A 23,156-nucleotide genomic window follows, 5' to 3' on the forward strand; every position below is an offset into this window, starting at 1 on the left:
TCTTAGCTAATTCATAAGATGTGGTGCAGCTTTTTATCATACGAAAATTGCTACATGGCAAGAAACTTTGTTTTCCCAAAATATGAGGATTTGGACTTCTATACAAGGGTAGTTGTATAGAACTCTTCCTTCTAGTGAGGCAAACTGTTCAAAGCAGGTAGAGGAGAGGTTTAATTGTATGACTATTTACACTATATAGATCTATGAGTTACATTATAAACCAAGGAAAAATTGTAAGTTGATGTTTGATTTCATATATTAGTTCTAATGTGATTATTTTATATGTAACTTATTCCTTTTCTTTGTTTTATTGTTTCTGAACCATGCCTGTGTTTTCCTTCTGCCCTAAAGGCAATTTTTTTTCATTCAACTGAAAACAGTTCCTGTCTACAAGTTTTGAGTTAGTTTCCCCTACTAACTGTTATGAGAACAGTGACATATCCATTCAGCCAGAGAACAGGCATATATGTTTGGTTTTGGAATTGTAGTGATAGCTGCTTTTTGGCGTAAGCATTTTCTTCTCCTGACATCCTTAAGTCCAGTATTTCATACAAGCAAGGGGGCATAAATTGAATAGGTCAAGTAAAACTACCAAAACCAAAAGCAATTTCCTTGTTTCTTAGTGTTCAAGGAGAGTGCTGTTTATTTGTTTAAAAGGTTCAAATTTTCCAAGCAAGCTGAAGCTTTGACCATCTGTTTAGATACAGTAATTGAAATGAAAATCATCCTTCTGAAAGTAATCTTTAAAATTACTAAACTCAAGAAAGTATGTCTCTGCAGATGCTTTACCACTATATGGAAATTAAGGAGGAAAGATGTGCTGCGTATTAAATGTTAATGTTGCATAGGAAAGTCACAAGGATTGCCCAGAGTCTAAGATTCCCCTCTTTCTAATTATTCCAAGCACATACTTGAAAAGCTGTCATTATTTTTCTTGTCTTTCTGTATAATATTTGTAAAGGGCAAATATTAGCATTTTAAACAGTCAGCTAATTTGACTTCCTGAATAGAAGAAAAATTAGGACAGTGACTGATGGCTCAGAGTTCTGATTATTACACCATTCCTTGTGCTCATTAATATTTCTGTATCCAGTGGCTGACATTGCAGCTCACAATTAGGAAGAAAAACAGTAAATGGAGACAAATGTTGTCCAAAGTTTCTCACCTAGTCCTTGGTTTGCATCAGAGGAGAATGAGCAAGCTCTCCTCTTCTGTAATAGCACTACATCTCTCCACCTAAACAAATCAAGACAGAAGGGTATTTAGATTCTGGGCTTGTAAGGATCATATTTAAAGCTGTGTTGTATGTAGTGGTTGTTTCAATAACTGGCACTATTGCCTCCCCTCTATAGTTGCAAGTCATTGCAAGATGCTTTTTGCTAGTCCATTTGATCTGGTAAAACAGAGTTTCTGATAATTTTATGAAGCTTTTACAAAAATGGGATACTTTAAACAGTTGAATGGGGATGCTCAGTTTTGCCTGAGATGCCTCAGGCCATGTCAGTGTAAGAGTTGGCTATTTACAAGTCACATGCTGCTACATGTAGATTTTTGGTCTTCAAAATGGAGTTCATGATGCTGCAATTATGGATAAGCAGTGCATAGAGTAGATGGCAGCTCAGGTCAAGTGCCAAATGCTGTGTGGGATCAACAGGAAGCTATCTAGAATTAACCAAGAAGAAACACCTTGGCACAGGGCTATTCCTGGTTTCTTCTGACCTTCTGGACTGAGGGATTTGATTTGTAGCTGCAAGAGAAGACCTCTGGCCCAAGCAACTAGTGCTCATACACGAACTGTGTGAAAGAGCTACTATTACTGCTCTTTGATAGTTGTGGATTTGAGTGAGGGTGGATGCACAACTGACCCAGACAATGGTCTTCAAGCTTCAGCAGCTTATTATTCCCCAGTACAACCTTTGAAACCCTTTTCCCTTGCATGCATAGCACCTGTGTGCCTTCTACTCTTTTTGTGGTTGGTCAGTACATGTCAGAATTCTGTGCTTGTTTTCCTTCAATGCTGTTCACCTGTCTTATACAGCTGCAACCCATTAGGGATGAGGCTCGGCCACAGCCCCATTACCTCTGTCCCTTAATCTGTTCTCCCCCAGCTGAGTAGTGACTGGATTGAGCTTTCTATCACCTGCTTGCCAGCGAAGTACCCCAACCACAGAATCCCAGGTTGATTTACACAGTGAACCCCTCATCTTGTCTTTTCATGATGCATTGCTGGATAGTCAAGAATTCAATATGCGAGAGTGCATGGAAAAGGAGTCATCCTCTGTAATCTAGGGGCAAAGTCTTTTCTTATACAAGTATAAAAGTCCTGGTTTTTTGCTTCAGCTGATGGCTCTGTTTTCCATCCAGCAGGAATCAATAAGCAGATTTAGCAGTGGCATCAGAAGGTGGCACTTTCCTTACCACGGCTCTGCCCATTCGCCATTCCCCTGCCCGGTTTCCCCTTTGACTCTAGAAGTCTTGTGGTGGATGGGTCAGTGGCAGCTGTGCACACTTGACATCTCAGAACACTGGGGACAACACTTGGCTTAGCCAGGTTCTGAGGTAGAGCAAAAGAAGATGCTGCCTTGGTTTTGTTGAGAAACTTCCCCCCATTTGTGGTGCTACAGGCACAGAGGAAATCTCAGGCTGATCATGATGGAAACCTTCTGAGGCACTTGAAGAAATGAGCAGTCACTGGAGAGAGGCTGTTTATTACCCAGTGTTTGGTTTCTGTACCAGTGGTTTTCAATTGATTGATGGTCATTTGCCTACTGCCTTACAGCCTTTGTTTATTCTTTTCTTTATTAGGAAGATACAGAGGTACACCTGAATAAATAATAAGCAGGCAAGCTTTTTTAAAAATAAGAATATACTTAGTGTGTACAAATGAGCTTGTCCATATGATTTGTCTTGTACAAATGGCTAGACAGTGAAAACAAGGGAAGCATGACAAGATTAGTGCTGTGTTTCAGCAAGCGAAAGAAACATTGGACAAATAAAATCGCAGAATAAATATATCTTCTTCTCCCTCATGGAAAAAAATAGAGGAAGTAATTGAGGGGGAAAAAAAGTGTTTAGAGAAAGTGCAATCCACAAACAACACCTGATTGGATTTTTTTTTTTAATAGTAATTTTCCAGCTAGAGAAATAAGTTTTTAGCATGCAATAGCATTAATGAACAAAGGGAGTAGATAAATATATTTCTATAATGCAGGTTATAATGATTAAAATTTTAATAGAGGGTATTATTCAAGTACATTTCTATGGGAATATAATTTTGTCATTATGGAAAGGATTTTAAAACAACAACAAAACGAAAACAGGTAATAGCCTTCCCATTTATCAAGTTGTGAATAGTTGTTTGAAGTGTTACCACAGCTGTAAATATTAGGGTTCTTCCCATGTAATATTGTCTTAAATTGTAATAAAAAGAAGCAGAAATAAGTAACATGATAATGATATTCTTGCATAATTTTCAGCGAATTCAGGTCTGCAAATAACCAAAGAGCTGTGTTCAGAAAATGAAATAGTGGAAAAGGCAAATTATTTTATGTAGACATTAATAGTCTTAGGAGTGAGGAATCTTGGAAAAGTAAAAATTTGGAAAAAATATCTGAAAATACTGCTGCTGGTCTGTAAAGTACAACTCTTTTTTAGAATAACATAAGTTCCTGATGAAGTCTGTCATGGTGTATAAATGGATCCTGTCACATGGCAGGAACACTATAGCGTAATTTCTCATTGTTTTGAATGCAAGTATTACTGCTCTACTTTTTTTAACAATGTATTTTGTATGACACTTAAATACTTAAAATTTCTTTTATATGTAGTATATTCCACACAGTGGTGTTTTTCTCCATCCATGGTATAACATTTGTGACTTTCAGCATATTGTTTGCTCTTCAAACATTTGCATATGATTGTGAAGTAAAAGCTTCTGCTTATCAAAAATGTTGGTTAAAGCAAGCAAAAGCTTCTGCTTATCAGAAGTAGTTTTGGACTGAGGACACACTTTATATATGTATTAAAATCAAATTACTCTATGAGAAGCTCCTATTAAGGATTTTTTTCATTTTTTCCAGATTCTCGATGCATTCTTCTTCCAGTAGTTTTACATCATCTCCACATGCATTTGCAAGAGCAGAAGGACCTTATAATGTGTGCCCGTATCCTTAGCAACATATTTTGCCTCATCAAGAAGAACAGCTCAGTGAGTAAACACCATGTCACATCCACTTAAACTTCTTTAGATGGCTCAGTGACATTTAATGACACAAGCTGGACCTGGCCCAAGAATATTTTAAAGAGTTCTCTGTGTAATGAATCTGCATAAACCTGTCATTTTGATTTTTTTCAAGACTCTTTTCTTTCTATGCATGAGTATTTTAATTGTATCATATAGTGTTCTGACATGTTTTTGCACTTCTTGAGCGTTGTGTTGGAAAGAAAGAAAGAAAGGTCTACGTTCTTTTAGGGACATTTTCTATTGTGGGCTGTATACTCTTAGGGGACACAGGGCTGACAGAGGTAAAGAGATTGATAAGAGTATTGCAAGGGGGATTGCACTTAGCTGATGAACTTCATGCCCAGTTTCTCATGTTTGTGAATTAATATGTGAAAGCTGCATATGAGACCTCACTTAGACAGGTGTATTGCAAATGGGAAGGTGATGCTAGGTTCTGACAGGCAACAGGATATAAGACAATTAAAACTAAGCATTGCCTGTAATTAGTGCAACAAATGCATGTCAAGGCCAGCATACATGACCTTGTAATGCATTACTGAGAACTCCTTTATGTGCTTCCTCATTTCATACCCCTTTCAGCAATTAAAGTTGCTCTGTCAGTGGTTTGATGTGGATATGACTTGCACCTTTGGCACTGTAACAACATATTCCTTCCAGCTGCTCCTGGATAAGTATAAAAACCTCACCACAGGATAAAGTGATAGACACTAAAGCAGAGCTGTGGTTTTGGGCTGGGAGAAAGGTTTGCATATCTGGTCTGAATTTCAGGAGGGCTTCCATTTGGAGTCACCAAGACAGAGACGCACACAATTACAAATGGATATCTACATAAAACTCTCACGAATGTTCAGGATATGCAGCTACTGTTTTTAGTACTCTTTGAGTAATTGAGACTGTTAACAGCTTGGTGACTTTGATATGTTTTTTGATACATCAGTATAGAATTTCAGTCCTTCCATTATAATCAAGATAAATTAGAGATTGAGAGAATAAGTGAATTTGCACTAAGGCAGCTTTGAAAATTAAGGCTGTTGCTTATTCCAAACGTAGTTTTTAGTAGCAAAGAGAAGGGTCCTCATGGTAGATGCAGTCCCTAAATATACTGTGTGCTGTCTTCATAGGAAGACAGTTTAACAGTCCTTTGATGCTAGATGAAGTGACAGAGAACATGGCTTGACACTAGATTTAACTTAAGTCCAAAAAGTAATTTTGAATTTTGTGACAAATTATATGCTTTAGGGTGTTCAGGAAGCAAAATTAAACTACAGAAAAAATCCAAATCATTGCTACACCTTAATGTCAGCAAAGTTGATCTATTTTGTTTGTCAGTTGAGTTTTAGCTTGGTTGTGTGCATTTGATGATGAAGCGTTCTTTCTGTGAAGAAGGGTCATGTTAAACAATGGTAAGATTAAAATGGTGGTTTCTGCTGCAGTGGAGACTTAAAACAATCTTGAGGCAGCAAAAACATATTTACATCTGAACTAAAAAGGAGAAGTAGTGACAACTTGACTTTATCAGGTATTTTGTGCCACTAACTGAGGTGTTCATGGTCTGTTTTGGCAGTGAACACTTTGATTCCTTTGTTTTCATGTTGTGCATGAGCAGTTGCAGGCTCACATAAATGATTAACTTGTTTATACTACTCAGCTGCTGGGAAGCGACATAGCTGGGACTTACTGATGAAGCAGGTCCTGAAGGTTGAGCATCATCTGCATATTTTTGGTGATAGTTTCAAAGGGTAAAACAGGATTTTGATATTTGGATTTTAAGCCTTTTTTGGCAATTTCCTCAGAAGATATGAGTGGTACCTAAAGAAATCTTGCCCAAAAAGCTTTTGTCTATTATTTACTGCTTTCTTCTGAAAGGCAGGTGAAAATAGAGCTGTGCTAATTTGATGAACACTTAAATATTTGAAGTCATCCCTGTAACTGTCCTCTGTTATGTAATTAATGGAAAACTGTTAGGGAAAATGAATAGAATTTAACAATATCTGGATTAGAGAATAGTCCTTGTGTCTTGAATGTAGCAGTCATAGTAAACTGTAATTTGTTCCTAAAACTACGTCAAAGGAATTATGCTTGTGGTCATACATATTTTAAAATCTTAAATGTTTTATTTGTTATTTAAGGAAAAATCAGTCCTGGAAGAAATTGATGTGATTGTAAACAGCCTGCTAGATATTCTATTAAGGACCATACTAGAGATCACCAGCCGACCACAACCATCAGGCTCTGCTATGCGCCTCCAGTTTCAAGATGTGACTGTAAGTTTCTTCCAGTGAAGGTGCTCACAGCTGTCACTGGTTGGACTGCTAGATCTGTGAATATATTGTCTTTGTTGTAATTCACAGTGTTAGACATCATGTGTAAAAGAGAATGAAAAGGACAATGAAAACTTTTCTTGCATTCTACTAATTTTTAGTAGAAATAGTAATTTCTTTTCATTAAGTTTTTTATAGATTGTGACCAAAAAACATAAAACAAAGTGAAAAAACAAGCCCAAAAGATAACATTGCTTTTGAGACTTTCAGGTTAGTAATGATGTCAGTATGTTCTTTTTGTTTGCAATGTAATAGCTTTCTGAAACTCTCCTTCAGTTTGAATTCCTGAAAATAGAAGAGTATCAATCAATAATAGTTCCTGAAATGCATCCATTTTTCATGATGAAACAACTCTCTAAAGATGCCTGCAGAATTTGTGATAACTTGTACTAATATAAATGTATTACTTGAGAGGCATTGTTGTTCTCTGGGGTGAGCATTTGAGCTTTTTTTTTTTTTGTCACATGAAGCTGAGCATGCAGGATAGATTTAGAAGATTAGCAAATGATGTTTTGGTGAACCTGCTATAACAACTCAGGGAAATTAGAAGGTTGAAATACAGGCATTTACAGAAAAGTCTGTGATGAGCATTGATCAAATAAAATGAACTGTCATTTTATTTTGTTGGCAGCAAGGTTTTTCCTTTGCTTTCCAAGGGCAAATTGGTTCTAATATAGCCAGGGATGTGACCCTAAGAAGGTGTGAGTGGTTAGCATTTTGTGCAGAAAAAATACTATCCTGAGTGATATACCATCTCATTATACATTTATTAATTGCTCAGTGTTTACACTGTAACAGTTTTTGTTAATGAATAGGGGGTTGCTTTTCAAACCAGAGTGTCCTCTGAAATCAAACATTTCAAAGGCATTTCATAGCTGTAGAAAAAAACGTGTTGTTGGGGTTTTTTTTGCTTGTTTACTTTTTGTCTTTAGCCCCACAGAGAGCGAACTGTATACAGAGTATTTTATGGAGCTGACCAAGTTCTGTAATTACATAACATCTTGCTTTAATCACTGGTTCAACAGCAATATACATTTAAGAGTTTGGGAGTTTTTTTTCCTTTAAATTACCACATTGCAAGTGAATGCTGTGTGGCATATCAAGGCACCACAAGAAAGTCTAAGCTGAAGAAGGGGTGGTAGTGTTAGACTGTTAGGGTAGCTAAGCTCTGATCTTACTGGTTTCTTATGAGATATCCCCTTGCTTGCAGATTATATTTTCATAAAAACATGAAAGCCTAATTGTTTTGCACCATCAAAAAATTAGACTCTGAAAGTGCTTTCAAGTTGCAAAATTTTCTTATATGCAACAAAAAAGCCATGTTATTGTCACTGCAGGCTCCCAAAGAATATTTAATGTGGAAGTGACTCACAGCACAGCATAAGGCAATTATATACGTTTATGTAGAACTATCATACAGTATGGGCTTCTGGCAGCACATGGAGCCAGATTCTTGGAACTATTTGTAGAGCACATATGATAAAGTACTCAGTGTGACTACAGCAGTAACTCTGTTCCAGTATGTTACCATTATTTCAAACTGCACGTGTCATAAAAAATTCTTTGCGTGATGTACCATGGGAGCACACTTTATAAAATTCTGTCATAGAATGAGACATAGTCTTCCTTGTGGAAGTAGTCCCAAACCCATCAGAGTGTGGTCTCTTAGGCCTATGTGTTGCTCTTTTTCTTCACAAAGAAACTGCATTGAAGCAGGCAGCGCTGGGTTTTGTGCTGCTGTGACTCCACCATTTCTTTCAAGCAGCTTTGATGCCTGGATATCTTTATTTTTCAGTGAGCAGTCTTGTTCAGTGGTAACCTGCAAGATGGGTGTGATGCTTCAAACTAAGCGTGAAGCAGACACGGCTTCAGGGTGTCAGTGTTACAGATGTTGCATTGACAAACATAAAATTTAGTGCACTGGTGAAAGTGAAATTTCTGCTTTGGCTTGTCACTGAATTAGACCTTTGGACTTCCTTAAGAAAAAAATTTATTTGCGTTTGAAGAACTGAAAGAACAGTCCAGTTAAAGTGAACTTCAGTTGAAATTCAATTTCAGATCTTGAAAGTTCAGTTCCTCAGAACCTAAATGAACTGCAATTTAATTGAAAACTCCATGGTTTTTAATAATTGTGCACCTTAAACAAGACATAAAGAATTACTTAAGGAATCTACCCAAGTGATTTTAGTATACTGCTTGGCTTGGCATTCGAAACTGGAATTGGACCCTAAATGTTTTTTAGCAAGGTTGTTATGTGTGTGGTATTAGCTTCTGTGCATGATTTGGAAGTTAATCTGTGGCCAACACTGGCAGAAATCTTACAACATACATTTTTATGTTGAGTTCAACAAATGAAGCTGAATATGCATTGCTATTTTAAAAACCAGCCTGTATAGCTACCTACATTCAAATTAAAAGTTCAAATTTAGAAGTCAGTTAACAATTAGCTACAGTTGATACTTTTATAACACTAATCTGTCTGTCAGCTCTGTGTAATAGGTTGTGATTTGTAATATACTACTGTATAAATTGAAACAAATGTGGGAACATAGAAGAAAGGTATTTAAAAAGGACTGCTTAAAATTCCTGGGCAGGAAAGGAATTTTGTCACTCAAGCTAGCAATTGGGTATACGGATATTTGCAAGACAGCAGCTGTAACCTTTATGTTTATGCCCAGAGCATGAATATTAAGAGATTTAGTAGCCTTAGGATACTGTTTTGAGATTGTTTGATTGATTCCATGTTTCTATGAATGCTATGTTTAGGGGAAAACAAGGGGAAGTAAGACATTTAGAATCATTACTTCAGTGTAGAAGTATCACCAAGTTTCCAGTGCAAGCCAAAACACATGATCAAGTGTACCAGCTATAATCACAAATTAATTAGACCTTCCAATCTAAAATCCAGAACAGCCATTCCTGTGAAAATACTATTTTTAATCTTATTTTCTGTTTTTAATGAAAGATGGAGGGAAATCTTCCCAAAACTTGACTTGGCCAACTAATGAAAGACACCATTTTAAAGTACTTTTATCAGGTGTCTCTTCTTTCATTCTCCATTCCTGGTACAGAAAATTTCCATTTTTTAGCAAGCTTGTAAGATTTAAGGATTGTTCTTTCTAAGTATTGGGGTGCAAACCAGACCTTTGACTCTTTGCTGTCCTCATCCATTCTGCAGTCAGACCTGACTGAGAGCATTCAGTGTTTCTTCCCAGTCCAAAAGTGAATAAGCAGACAGGAAAGGGTAAATGGGAAAACCTGTTCCTTTCTATAATATCTTGGGTTTTTGACTGCTCACTGGAGATATCCAGTGCAGTTCTCTGCTCTTTCAATAACAAATTCTTCTGTAAGCCCAAAGAAATTTGTGATCAAAACATTTTCGAAGTTTGTTCAGTCCTGAAAATGAGTTTTCTTTTTGACAAATCTTGGGGTTTTAAGATGACAGAATGTTTTTAAAAATTACCAGCTAATTCAATTAATTTCTTCCCTGAAGGAAAACAATAGCATTCTAACCAGAATTCTTGCAAAATATGTTTGTTTATATTTGTGTCAAAAGTGAATTGACTAAAGAGGTTGTAATTTTAGAAATCTAAGTAATTTGTTTAAAAACAGATGCAAGGAAAACAAATCACAAAAATTTTACTGGTTTAGCCCTGCTGGAACTATTTAAAATAGATTTTTCTAAGCAAATAAACTCAATTTAGGAAAAATATTTCCTTAAATGGGAAGGAAGTGCCATCAATGTATTTTTGCAAAATGTAGAGTTGAAGCCTAATTGCAGATTTATTTCCCTTGCATTTTGTTAATTATTTTGAAGTCCTTATAATACAAGAGTTGAAAGCTAAAGTGCAGAAAACATAATATTTCTCCTCTTTGCTTATCTGAACAGGGGGAATTTGTCTCCTGTTTATTGTCACTCTTACGACAAATGACTGATAGACATTATCAACAGCTTCTTGATAGCTTCAACACAAAGGAAGATCTGAGGGTGAGTAACAAAATTGTGTTTCCACCTGCTTAGGCCTTTTTATTTCTCTTTTTGATTTATCTCTCTTTAAGATATCTCTGTGCTTTGATGAATCACTTCAGTATTTAAATGACATGTGTTTTACAGATTAGCTAACTATTCCACAGCTTTTCTTGGGAACTTGAGTCCATTCTTATAGCAGGGCAAGGCTGTTATTCCTTCTACAATGACAGCAGAGAGAATATGGTGGAAGGAATTATAAAATTGCTTTAAAGCCATGAATTTAGCCTCCAAACCTCTTTTAAAGATGGTGTCAGTCTAAGGTTGTGCTCCTTTTGTTTGCTTCTTACTATCAGGCAATAGAGAATTTTATGTCTGACTTATTATTCTTGCTCATTTTTTTCATTCATTAAATTATGTATGACAGTAGAAAAAATGAAGCTTGAGAAGTGGATGATCAACTAACTCTTCATTTTTCTTAGCTGTGCAGCATGTCCATGGCAGGAGGATGTGTCAGACTTATGAAGTCTGTCTGCTAATTTCAATCACAGAAAAGATAAGGCAATGTCTACCAGTTTAATTAACTGAGTTACGGGGTTTGTGGAGATATAACATTTTTAATTCTGTTATGAAGAAGGGGTATGATTAAATTTTTTTTAAAGTAAGGATTTCCTGCATAAACGTATACACTAAGATTTCCACTCTACTGGACCCTGAAAAGTAATGTAGTACCAAATTTGATCCACACAAAAAAAATCTTGAGTAATCATTTATGCACATTATTCAGCCAGTAATCAGGTCCTGATGTAATATATTTTAGGTGTTTCTCCTTAGTTACCATTTGATATATTTAAGTGCTGCCCTGAAAAGAGGAGTCTAGTCATGGTGCAATTTCAGATTTACTTAAGTTCCTGATAGCTCCTTAGAGCTGAGGAGAGCATACCATTTGTTGAGTGCCTTTTCTTTGAGTGAGGTGGTCATATAGAGCTTGTCAGATCGAAAATGCTGCTAAGAAGTTATCATAATCAAGGGCACTACCTAGGAGTTATATAGGGTGAATGATTTTTATATAAGCAATACAGCATCTGTTTTCACCTAGCATAGTTGCTGTACTTGGGCAATTTTTAGTAAATATTGTGGAACATAGGCATTTTTATTGGAAATATTTTACCTATTGTGTGAGTTCTGAACAGGTATTCCTAGGGGTTTCAGGCTTTATTTCTGTTTGATATATCTGTGAAATACAGTGTTGAATTTATTCAGACTTTTCTTCCTTCTAGAATATGGAAAAATCTCTGGAATTAATGTTTGAATGGTGTTTGATTTGTCACATTTAAATTCCCCCCACGCACATACCCTACTATTACACAGAGACATATGGAAAGCAGCTGTAGCTGGTGCCATCAGCTATCACAACAGAGGTCTTAAGAACTCACGTCCAGAGTTTGTTACTTCCATTCACTCTTGTGATCTCATTGAATCAGCATCAGCTCAAGCAGTGATTCAGTGGTAGTAGTCTAATCATCATCAATGCAGCATTCCTTCTCTTCTGAATCTTAAATAATATATTGTTTTTTCCCCTCATTTGGAAATATCAAATGTCACTGAGAGCAAGAGGGAAAGATGAGAGCTAGTGAGACCAACGCTGCTGTTAATCATGAGGTGACTGTGTATGACTAGACTCTCTAAACCGTCTTGCTACTTCCCTTTTTACGTTTTTGCTTTGATTGCCAAATGTGGAACTTTCTTTGCTTTAAAATATCTTAGGAAATTATATCAGTATGGATAAATGAAAGGTGTAAAGATCAGTGATAAGACTTTCTATCCCCCCCTGAGATGCTTTAGAAGCTGAAATAGTAGCCTTAGTCTAGCGGCTAGTTGGGATTTAAACTTCAGTGATAATTCCCATCAGCTTGCTGTGTTTCTGACTTCTCATTTTGTCCTTAGTCAGTGGTATCAAAGTGAGTTGGGTCTTCCTGAAGCCACTTGGAGTTACAGATCTGACTGGAGGTTTACAAGGGAGTGTAACCTAGCCCTATGGGTTGCTTTGTGCTCTGCTTTTTTGCTTTAGTTACCTCTGGTTATAATGACCATCTATACTAAATGATTAGGCACTGATATCACATGACATTTCATCTTTCTTCCAGACTAATTCTCAAGGTGACTATGTCGGTATTTGCATGAATGTATGTTTGCACAGAATTTGTGATACATTTAATAAAAATGTCCCTACCAAATGACTTCTCCAAACAACAATTCACTCATTAAAGTACTTGCAAAGAAGGAAAGGTTTTGCAGTTTTTTTTTTTTCCCACAGTCTATACTGAACTTACTAAAGGCTGTTTCCAGCTTGTTAAACAAAGAAAAGCAAAATGGAGACTTCGAAGGAATGACACGTACACATATTTATATAACATGTGTCTGAGTGATGCCTTAAACAAGTGGTTGTTTATGGAAATACTCCCTCTATTTTGTAAATACATTTATCCTAAGTAATTGACATGGTGACCATCTTGTCAGTTTTTTAAGAGAGGTTTTTCCACTCAAAGCAGAAGATAGGAAAAACATTTTATATTTGAAAACATGCAAATGAACTATAAAAGAACTGACAGGAGTATCGTGGCTGAGTGGTAGAACCAGGCACTATGCTTTCACTTTTTGAAACCCTGATTTTAACAAGACAGTAATTTTAAAGGCTTCCTTTTATCTTTTGATATTGTTTTAAAGGTATGCTCTTTTTGCTTCCCACAAAATGATTCCTACTTCTCATAAATATATTTTACAGTAATTCATAGAACAGAGGCACCCTTGTAGGCGGATATTTGCTGCTGTAGAAAAGCTCAAATATAATTTATGACAAAAGGTAACAGTGGAAGCTGTAAGTAGGAGGAGATCAGTGGGAAAGTGAATGCACAAAAGAGTCTATGTTAGCACAATGCAGCCACAGGAAGGTGGCTTTGATCAATATGTATGGGGGTTTTAGTTAATAGATTAAAAGACAAAACAAGTAAGCACCTACCAGAAGGCCTAGTTTTTTATTCATTGGCAGTGTTCCCTACATAATGTGACAGAATAAAAAAATAATTAAGGAAAATATATTATTTCATAAGGCATGGATGTAAGTCTTATTAGTTCTGTCATCTCTCTCTTCCAGCTCTAGGAACCTTAGCAGGGTAAGGTGGGTGCCAAACCCTAATACTAAGTGGAGTTTTTTCCACTGTTCTCTACTGGCCCCTGGGACACATACCAAGTGAGTCTGTAGGCATGGGGTGGAGAAACTGGTGGAGAAGCTCACATCTAGCCACCATCCTTCCCCTGCTATGCAGGGACATCCACTCACATATTCCCATATGACTTCTGAAAGGATGAGTTATGGGACAGAGGGATAGTTCTAAAGCCACGCATCTATGTGGTTTCTGATGTAGATTAAGAAAGCAGTGAAGCAAAGAAGATCTGGGAAAGAAGCTGGCCAAGGGATGGATGAGTTGCCCAGGAAGTGACAGCTCACTGTGAGGCCATCCTCTTTCTTACTGGCATTTGACACTCTGGATGCTCTGCAAAACCTTGCTACCACGAAGACTGATAATCCTACAGTGTGAATCAAATCAATGGAATATTGTGCAATTAGCTTCAAAGTGAACTGTTGACCCAAATAGGTGTACCCCAAGCGATCCAATTAAGAGTGTGATCTGCTTTGCAGAGGATTTTACATGCATACTTAGAAGTGTGCAAAGAAATTCCAAGGCAGTTTTTGGTTAAATGAATAGATGCTTTTTTGGTCCTTCAGGAGGCTGTACTTCTCAATCACAGCTTGAAAATTTCATTGAGCAAATATTGCTGCTTGAGGGAAAAACCAAACTGTGATATTATATTATTTAATCATAGAACCATAGGATGGTTTGGGTTGGAAGGAAGCTTAAAGATCAGGCAGGAACACCTTCTACTAGACCATGTTGCTCAGTGCCCCATCCAGACTGGCTTTGAGCACTTCCAGGGATGGGGCTTCTACAATTTATATGGGTAATCTGTCCCAGTGCCTCACTATCCTCACAGTAAAGACTATTTTCCTAATATCTAATTGAAACCTACTCTCTTTCAGTTAGAAGCCATTCCCCTTTGTCCTGTCACTACATGCCCTTTTAAATAGTCTCTCTCTATATTTCCTGCAGGCTCCCTTCAGCTACTGGAGGAGCTTCAATTAGGTCACCCTGCAACTTCCTCTTTTCCAGGCTCTTCTACTCCATTCCTCTAAGCATCTTGGTAGTCTCATTTGGACTCCAGCAGGTCCCTGTCCTTCCCGTGATGGGGCCCCAGTGCTGGATGCAGCACTCCAGGTGGGGTCTCACCAAACTGCAGAAGGGGCAGAATCCCCTCCCTTGACCATCTGGCCATGCTGCTCTTGATGCAGCCCAGGATACAATTGGCTTCCTGGGCTGGGAGGGCACTGTGCCTGCTGATGTCCAGCCTCTCATGCACCCCAAGTCCTTCCTGGCTGCTCTGGATCTGTTCCTCCCCCAGCCTGTGGTGATACAGGGGTTGCCCTGACCCAGCAGCAGTGCCTTGGATTTGGTCCTGTTAAAACTCATGGCATTTCCACCAGCCCACTTCCTGATCTTGTCCAGGTGCCTCTGGATGACATCCCATCCTTCAGGTGTGAAGTTAGTTTAAATGGTATAAATTAGTCCTGTAGCTTGTAGTACTATCTAGTATTATCTTACAAATAGGACTAGACCTTATGTACGCTAGGTAGTAATATTGAGAGATGGTATTTAGAGTATGTAAAAGGACAAAATTCCTTCCTTTTTGTCTTCTAAGGTAGAAGACATGAGACATTAATTCTATCTGTACTTAACCAACCAAATGTTAGCTCACTATATTGCCGGTAAAAATGTCTTTTAAATGTTAAAATCTGTTACTAAATCTATGTTTTGCATCTAATATCGCTACATTGCTGACACAATTTTCTGTTTTTTCAGTGAAAATTCAAAATAATTAGCCTGATATTAATGATTCAAAATTTACTACCAGTGTCTGCATTTGCTTTGTTATAAAGTTTTCTTGGAATAAAAGATGTATTCTGTTTCTGGCCTAGTCACCCAAGGAAATGAAGTACATATGATCTTCCTTTCTGACTGCTATTTTTAATGTTAATTAATTTTAATGACTTCTGAACAAGCTATCTCAAAGATGCTAAATGTACACCTCACACAGCCCTTGGGTTTTAGATCTTCAAACCACTGCATCGTTTTATGGTTTCCCAGTAACAGCCATTTGGTCTCTGCTGTTCAGCAGTCCTCTGGTGAGATCCCTAATGGCAGCAACATATATTGTGTCTGGACGACAGATGAAAAGGGAATATATGGAAGAATCTGGGATGTTATTGTGAGGTTATGTTATTGTTAATATGACATATTGTTGGGATTATGGTGCAGAGCTGTGGGAGGTAACCTCTCACAGGGGAGGTACAGAACCTCTGCAAAATAAGAAGGCACTGAAGTACAAGGTGCAAAGCTATAGAAAAATGGCCTGGAATCGCGTGTTGTTCATAGAGGTAGGTACTTGTTTATCTTGTACTTGTAAAGCTGGTCCCTTCCATTGAAACAGCACATTATCTGCAGTGAGTATCATTTATACTCTTTAATACTGATAATTTTTTGGCATCTTGCTCAGAAAACAGGTTGTCTCTTTATGTAATCTTCTCTGGTGGGTGGGTGTGGGGATCTCATCTGCCTTACCCGGTGCCTGTATTCTTCCCCCTTTACAGTGATTCTCTAATGAAAGACATCTGCTGTGCAATGCTTGTCATCTACACTTTGATAAATGCACTTGAGAATATATTTTGGTGTTCAAAATTATTTGTATCTTCATCTCATCTGTGTGTCAGGGTAACTGTGCAAGTGGGCAGGATGAATACCAAACGTTTCAAGGTCAGGTACTCAGTGATTCTGTTAGATGTGTTTATATCACTTGCCTCATGCTCTTCATGTTGTCAAAAGCTCAATTTTCATACTAAAATAATACTGGTAGTACCATACATAATCAAGATGGTCCCTTGTTGCTAGTTTTATGTGTGAAAAGAAAAACTGAAAAAAAATGCTACGCGCTTAGAGGAATAGTTTCGTTATTTATTAGTGAGTTACATGACAAGGAGATGATAATGCTAAAAGCTTTCAGACAGTGCTTTCTATATTCAAAGTAGCTCACAGGTGTTGACTGATTTTTAGATCCAGCAAATGAGGCAGAAAGGTTAAGTGACCTGCTCCCAGCCAGCCAGCTGCATTACCAGTTATGGGGCCTGGGCATCTCTATTGGAGTCACTGGTCCTTGTCAAGTCAGTGACAAAATTGTCCTTACACTCTCTGCCACTTTTAGAATGAATCTCGAAAGTGATGAAAACCTGGCATGATTAAGGAGATATTCTGAACTCTCTGGTGTTTGTAAAGTGCTTTTTTGATTTGCAAATTGTTCTCAACAGCACATTTGTGGAAGTGTATGGGTGGAAACCAAATGCATCTTTGACATTTCTTTTATGTATTGCTGTCAATCAAATGGCACATTATATTATTTTTGTCATTTTAAGAAGAAAGGATTAAATCACTGTTTGAAAATTCTTGGGAAGTAATAAAAAAAGACATTCAGAGGTTTATCTATGGTGAAAATAAGTGCAATTCTGCTATTTCTATGATGATTTTTTTCCCTCTCTGATTAAAATATTTTTGAAGCTCACTGCTCTTTTTAAAGCAGCAAAGACATATGACTACTTCTTTTCCTTCCAAAGGATTTCCTGCTGCAGATTTTCACAGTATTTCGGATACTAATACGACCAGAGATGTTCCCTAAAGACTGGACAGTGATGCGTTTGGTTGCAAACAAGTAAGGCATTTTTAATGTTAAGAACAAGTATGGGTAGTATGCACAGATCAGATAAAAATAAAGTTATATGATTAATGTAATAAAAATGCAATGTATTTTTTATAATGCTGGCTGCAGTTTTTCTCTAATTTAAGATTTCAAATCTCTGCATTTCTTTTATGCCACAACTTTATTATATAATCTGTACCTCTTTCTATTCTGAATTTTACTAAGCACATATAACTGGAAACTCAGAAGCACCTTTACAGAATAAAGCTGCAAAGCACCAACAGCTTTGTTTTTCAAGTAACAAGTGACAAGTCTCTAAGGAACTTTTTATCAAATCTGTTTCTTGAAATTCTGAGTTGGTGAAAGCATGTTTGTTCTCAAGAAAAAACTATCAACTGTAATACTGTTAATGATGCTTTTGCATGTTTGTTCATTTAGTGTTTGTCAGAAAAATCACAAAAATCACAAATCAGGACATGAGGTACAGCACAAGGCAACAGTCACGTAAAGCTCTAGGCACTGCTTAGTGACATTTTCGGATGAAACCTGCCTGTCTGCCATTCTTTCTCTGCTCAGGCCCTATTTTCAAAGAAGCAGGTTCCCAGCATTTCTAAGAAGTAATTACAGCAGGTCTGAAACAATGTAGTTTTATTTCATCTCTATCACCACCTGTCTTTTTTGCAGTGTTAGGTTTAGATAAACCAGCTGAAGTCAGCACAGTTATACAAACATCACTGTCACCAGAGGAGGGGCGTTGTGTTGGGCAGAGATAGGAATCCAGAATGAAGGATCGACTTAAACTTTCACGTTGCGTATTGCAATGCCTGATTAAAATTCGGTTTTAGTCTGCATTGTGCCTGCTGGCTTCAAGGAGAATTTTAATTTGTGGTGCTGTACGTACTACTAGTAGCAATATTATTGGTACAATTAAATTTAACAGCACTGGTGTTTATGATCTGTATTTGTTATGTGTGTGTGTGTGGATATGCAAGCATAATAGTATTTGTTCAAACTTTGTTATGACTTGAAACAAGTTTTGCTCATTTTTATTACCTCAGTGCTGCTAATCTTTTCAAGATTGAATTCCAGAAAAAAAAATACTAATTAAAGAATTGATATGATAATTTCTTTCTGTGTATTATAATAAATGAGGTATGACTGATGCCAGCCTGCATCTGGTAATCATGCTTAAGAAATAAACAGTGAAACACAAGTAAGAAATAAAAAATAAATAGGAACTTTTAGACAAAATAAATTATCTAAGAAATTTTATGTATTTCAGTAACAGCTGGCTTGGCAGATGGTTTTGCAACAGCTGACATGTACAGAGCTAAGGTTTAGGAACGACCCTGGCACGTGTTACATGGCTGGTGGTATTCAGATGATACCAAGTTCTGCAAAAGGAGCGCTTTTCTTCTCCAATATTTTTGTAACCATCATACATCCCACACATCTCCCTTTATTAATCTATGTCATGTTGTTTCTGACCATCTAGGAGATGGGTATATGCCTGGTTCTGTCAGGCAAAGAAGATAGGCAAAAGATGACAATAATTCAGGTGGGAACTGGAGGAGCTCATCAGACCAGCCAACTGATCCTGAAAACACACACTTGCATAAACACTTCTGCCAGCATGTGGGCTATAAGCACATCTTTACCAATTCAGCTTTTAATAATTGCTTGGATAGGAATTTGTTCCTATGTGGAGGAAGTGCTAGCTTGCTGTGAAGCAGCGGCTTGACCAGGTGTGTGATGAAAGCTGAAGCCTCATTATTCCTATGTTCCTATTCTGTTCCTTTTTGAGGCAGCAGAAAGGAAAATCTGCTTCTGTTCTCTTGTCATCTGCAGAGAACTAGTTTTTCCAGGGCTGTTTCTGAAAGGGAGCTTCTTCCTTTACCTTGTGTCCCTCACTGCAATGGCAATGGCTGCCTGCCTTCAGCTTCCTCAAGGTGTTCAAAAGCACAGAGTAGTAGCTTTGCTAGAATTGTTCCAGCCCAAAATCTTTAAGTGCAAAGGAAAGAGCCTAGAGGCAGGATGTGAAATTAGGGCACTGCCTGCCCCACAGAGAGAATTGAGCTGTTCTTCCTGAGCTTCACTTCATCAGCCAGAACACTTCTAGGGATCTGAGACTCTTCAGAGCTGAAGACAAAACTTCTTGAGCTCTCTTCTCTATTCATGTGTAAAAGAAAAACCTAGAAGGAAGGTCCAGCCCATCTTTTTAAGAGACGAATTAAGTGATCCAATAACAGTCTGGGTCTTTTCAAACTTCTGCTTCCCAGGAATAAACCAAATGCTGTATTTCCTGTGTCCCATGGCTGCCTTCTGCTCTGTCTGGCCTTTCATACACTGCAGCTCACCTGAAGGCAGTGTGTGTGTCATGGCAGCTCCACGCATCAGCAGCAGCACTGAGGTTCTCCCTGTCCCTAGACAGATCCAAGAATTCAAGCTATCTGATATTTCCAGAAAGAGAGATTTAGCCTGTCTGAGCCTAGTGAAGAAATAAGTCTTAGGAAGGATTGAATCAAGGAATAAGCTTTTCCTGGGGAAGTTACTTTTTATTTTTCTTTTACCTATGCAGAACTAGGATTACCTGAAATATTTTTAAGTCTTAAAATGCCATGATTCTTCCAATATGCTATATTTACATACAAAAATATCACTTCTCCTGGGGTGTTTTTTTTCCTTCGTAGTTGCAATGTTTTCACTAATTATGTAGCATCTGATACTTGGATGCTGCCTGGGAAGTTTAAAAAACCTACCAGAAGATACTATGAGCTCAAGAAGTCAAATCTGTAACTGTCCAGAAACTAAGATCTTTAATTATGACACATGTATTATCTATAGTTCTGAATGTTCTGATCCCCAACATGTGAAAGTATTAATGGCTAGCATAATAAACTGCCAATTGACTTCTAAAATTTGAGAAATAAAGTGACATTTAAAAAGGCAAGCTTCACACTAAAGTAGAGAAATAGATTTTTTGAATTGTATTCTGTAATGGGAAGAGGACATGCAAAAACATCCTTGCCTTCTAACAATTGAGCAAAGAGAAATAATTCTGTTTAAAGTTTTATAGCCATGTAATATCTGAGCTAATCAGAATGCATGCAGGAAAGCAAAATAATTACTTATGGTCATTTAATATTTCTAACGTGGATATTACTACTGAGTGACAAATATGGCTTTATGTATACTATGGAAAATATTATTTTAATTTATTCTAGGAGTAGACTTTCTTTCTACCTCAACTAGGTAGTATCTAGCTTTTATTTGTAACTGCAGAGGAGCACCACATAATATAGGAAAATGCCTGAATCAGTTGCCTAGCACCAGAGAGAAATACTAGATTTTATAGCAAAAATATGCCTGACTAAAAGTGAAGCTTCTGGAGAAGAATTTCAGTTTCAACTGGCAATCACTTTGTAATGGTCACTGGTTTCAGTTATCTTAAGGTTAGGAAAAGAATTACTTGTCTAGTACTGTAATTGCCTGGCATCCTTTGAGAGCAATTAGCAGACTCAGCTGAACTCAGGTATGTCATGTTATTAACAGTTGAGGAGGGACTTGTAGAGCAAAGGAGTTTCAATTACTTGCTGAGCAAATCTTTGATATTAGTAACACATTATGCCTATGTATTATTGAACAAAGAACTAATTTTCTGCTGCTCTTGGTATGCAAGAAACTTTAAATTTTCAAGATCACTGTGTAATTAACTGTGCATATTCTTTCAGCATTCTGCTTAGTGGTAGAGATGCTAGGTCATCCACTCCTCAATTTGAATATTATAAGCATACAAAATAGATGTATAAATAGTATTATTTGTAGTAAAATAATTGAGCTGTAAAGTTTACATAATTGCTTACACTGAAATTTCAAATGTATCTACTGACAGTTGGGCAGCAGGACTTTAAGCAGGGAATCCTTTTGGTTTTCAGATTCAGTAATGGCTGAAATATATTATTATTGTTATTGTTATTGTTATTATTATTATTATTATTATTATTATTATTATGATTGTAACTCAAATGGAATACACAGTACGGGAAGACATCAAATCATCATTAGTGTCATCATTATGGCTGCTCTGAAGAATCCTGTTAGCTCCCGTGGTGTGGGAGTCTGAGACTCCTACAATGAACAAAAATTCTTGCTTTTATGTAATACATTGTGTTGCTAACAACATTTTTGCTTTTATGTAATACAGAATGTTGCTAGCAACTGAACCTGGCATTCAGTCCTTAACAAAAAACATATATACATATGCATGCATATATAAATAAGCTTATAAATATATGAGAATAGTTACATACACATATAGATGATTCATGGTTTATTCCATCTCTTTATGAAATATGAAAGAACTAGTTTTTTTGTTTGGATACTTCTGTGTTTGGGATGATTTCGCTCTGAAACAGCAAAAAATAGAATGAGAAGTTAATGATATACATTTGTCCTATATCAGCATGGAAAAGGAAAAGCTTTCATTTCCTGCCATTGGCTGCCCAGGCAAAAGCCAAGGTGCCAGAGCATAGCCCAGGCAGTAAACAGTTGTTGAACTTCTGGATTTTTCAAACAACTTGTTGCAGAAATGTTTGCCCTGAAAATTTGATGGAAAAGCCATTCCATCAACAATGGCCTTACCAGACGTTGGGTTAGCATCCTGTGTATGCGTCCAGAATAACTTAGTAGCTAAAAGCTGAGGGTTTTCTCCTGTAAAACAGGCATTCTGAACAAATATGTGGCAGGTGGTAAGAGGAAGAAAAGCAAGTCTTGTCACAAACTCAGTAGTTTATAGTTTGATACTCAGATTTCAAATTAATGTTGTTGTTTGGAAATCGCTGGCTGGGAATCAACTTGGACTGTGAGTACTGTACCAAATCAGGCAGCTGTCCTCTGGCGACTGCCTCTGCTTTTGTGCATTTTTGCTTTTTTTTTGTACATGAGCATCCCCAAACTTAGCTTGTTGTCTGTTCTACCTGATTTTATTTTGTTGTAGATTCAGAATAACAGATGGTGGGTCAAAAACAATGTCTTCAACCTTGTGTGTTGCATCTGGTGTTTTGAAGGCTTTTTTAATCTTCAATATACCATCTCATGTTAGAGATCTACATTTTATCGACTAATCCACATAATATTTGTGGCTTACCAAACAAATGAAACCTGAGCTCAGTTCCTTATAGGAGGAAATACTTGCATTGCAGTTATTCTGTTATCTCAGGAAAATTCTTCAAAAAATGTTCTAAAAGTTGCATTTAAGATGTCTACTTTATTTACCTCATAAGAATTGAAGCAGATCTTTCTCTTCAGTTTCACCTGACATGGAAGGAACATAGCAAGAAAGGAATTCTCTCAGTCATCAATAGAACTATGTAACGTAAACTTGGCAGTCTGGTTATGGATCTTGTGGAATTTTCTCTTGAGGACAGTTTTTCAGGGATTTATTACTTTGGAATTCATATAGCAATAATTCCGATAAACTGACTTTCTACTAGAATGTCTTCCTGAAATATACAAAGTATTTCCATTTTGTCAAGCATGTGGACCTTGAATTAAATCATGCACAACAACAAGAATGACAGGGCTCTGTTCTTATCCATGCCTCAATTATTAACTTTGATTATACTGCATTTTACTAATATTTCACTTTGTGTTCTGTGCTGCAGTGAGTGCTGTACACAGGCTGTAACTCTTCATTGGTGAAAAAGTGGAGTTAACTTACCGATGAGTGCTAAGCATGGAAAACTACTTGGATAGAAAAGTTACA

At 37.0% G+C, this 23,156-nt stretch overlaps 1 protein-coding gene across 1 annotated transcript in view; it reads left to right on the plus strand.

Annotated features, from left to right (window-relative positions):
* The window catches only part of DOCK4 (dedicator of cytokinesis 4), a 160,530-nt gene that overhangs the window by 92,718 nt on the left and 44,656 nt on the right, over positions 1-23,156 (plus strand). The window contains exons 24-27 of the mRNA XM_062492503.1: positions 4,080-4,207; positions 6,373-6,507; positions 10,454-10,552; positions 17,310-17,404. Coding sequence (XP_062348487.1) covers positions 4,080-4,207; positions 6,373-6,507; positions 10,454-10,552; positions 17,310-17,404 — 457 coding nt within the window. The remainder of the gene's footprint in view (positions 1-4,079; positions 4,208-6,372; positions 6,508-10,453; positions 10,553-17,309; positions 17,405-23,156) is intronic.

Source organism: Cinclus cinclus, chromosome 4, assembly GCF_963662255.1.
Source record: "Cinclus cinclus chromosome 4, bCinCin1.1, whole genome shotgun sequence".
In the NCBI taxonomy this organism is placed as follows: domain Eukaryota; kingdom Metazoa; phylum Chordata; class Aves; order Passeriformes; family Cinclidae; genus Cinclus; species Cinclus cinclus.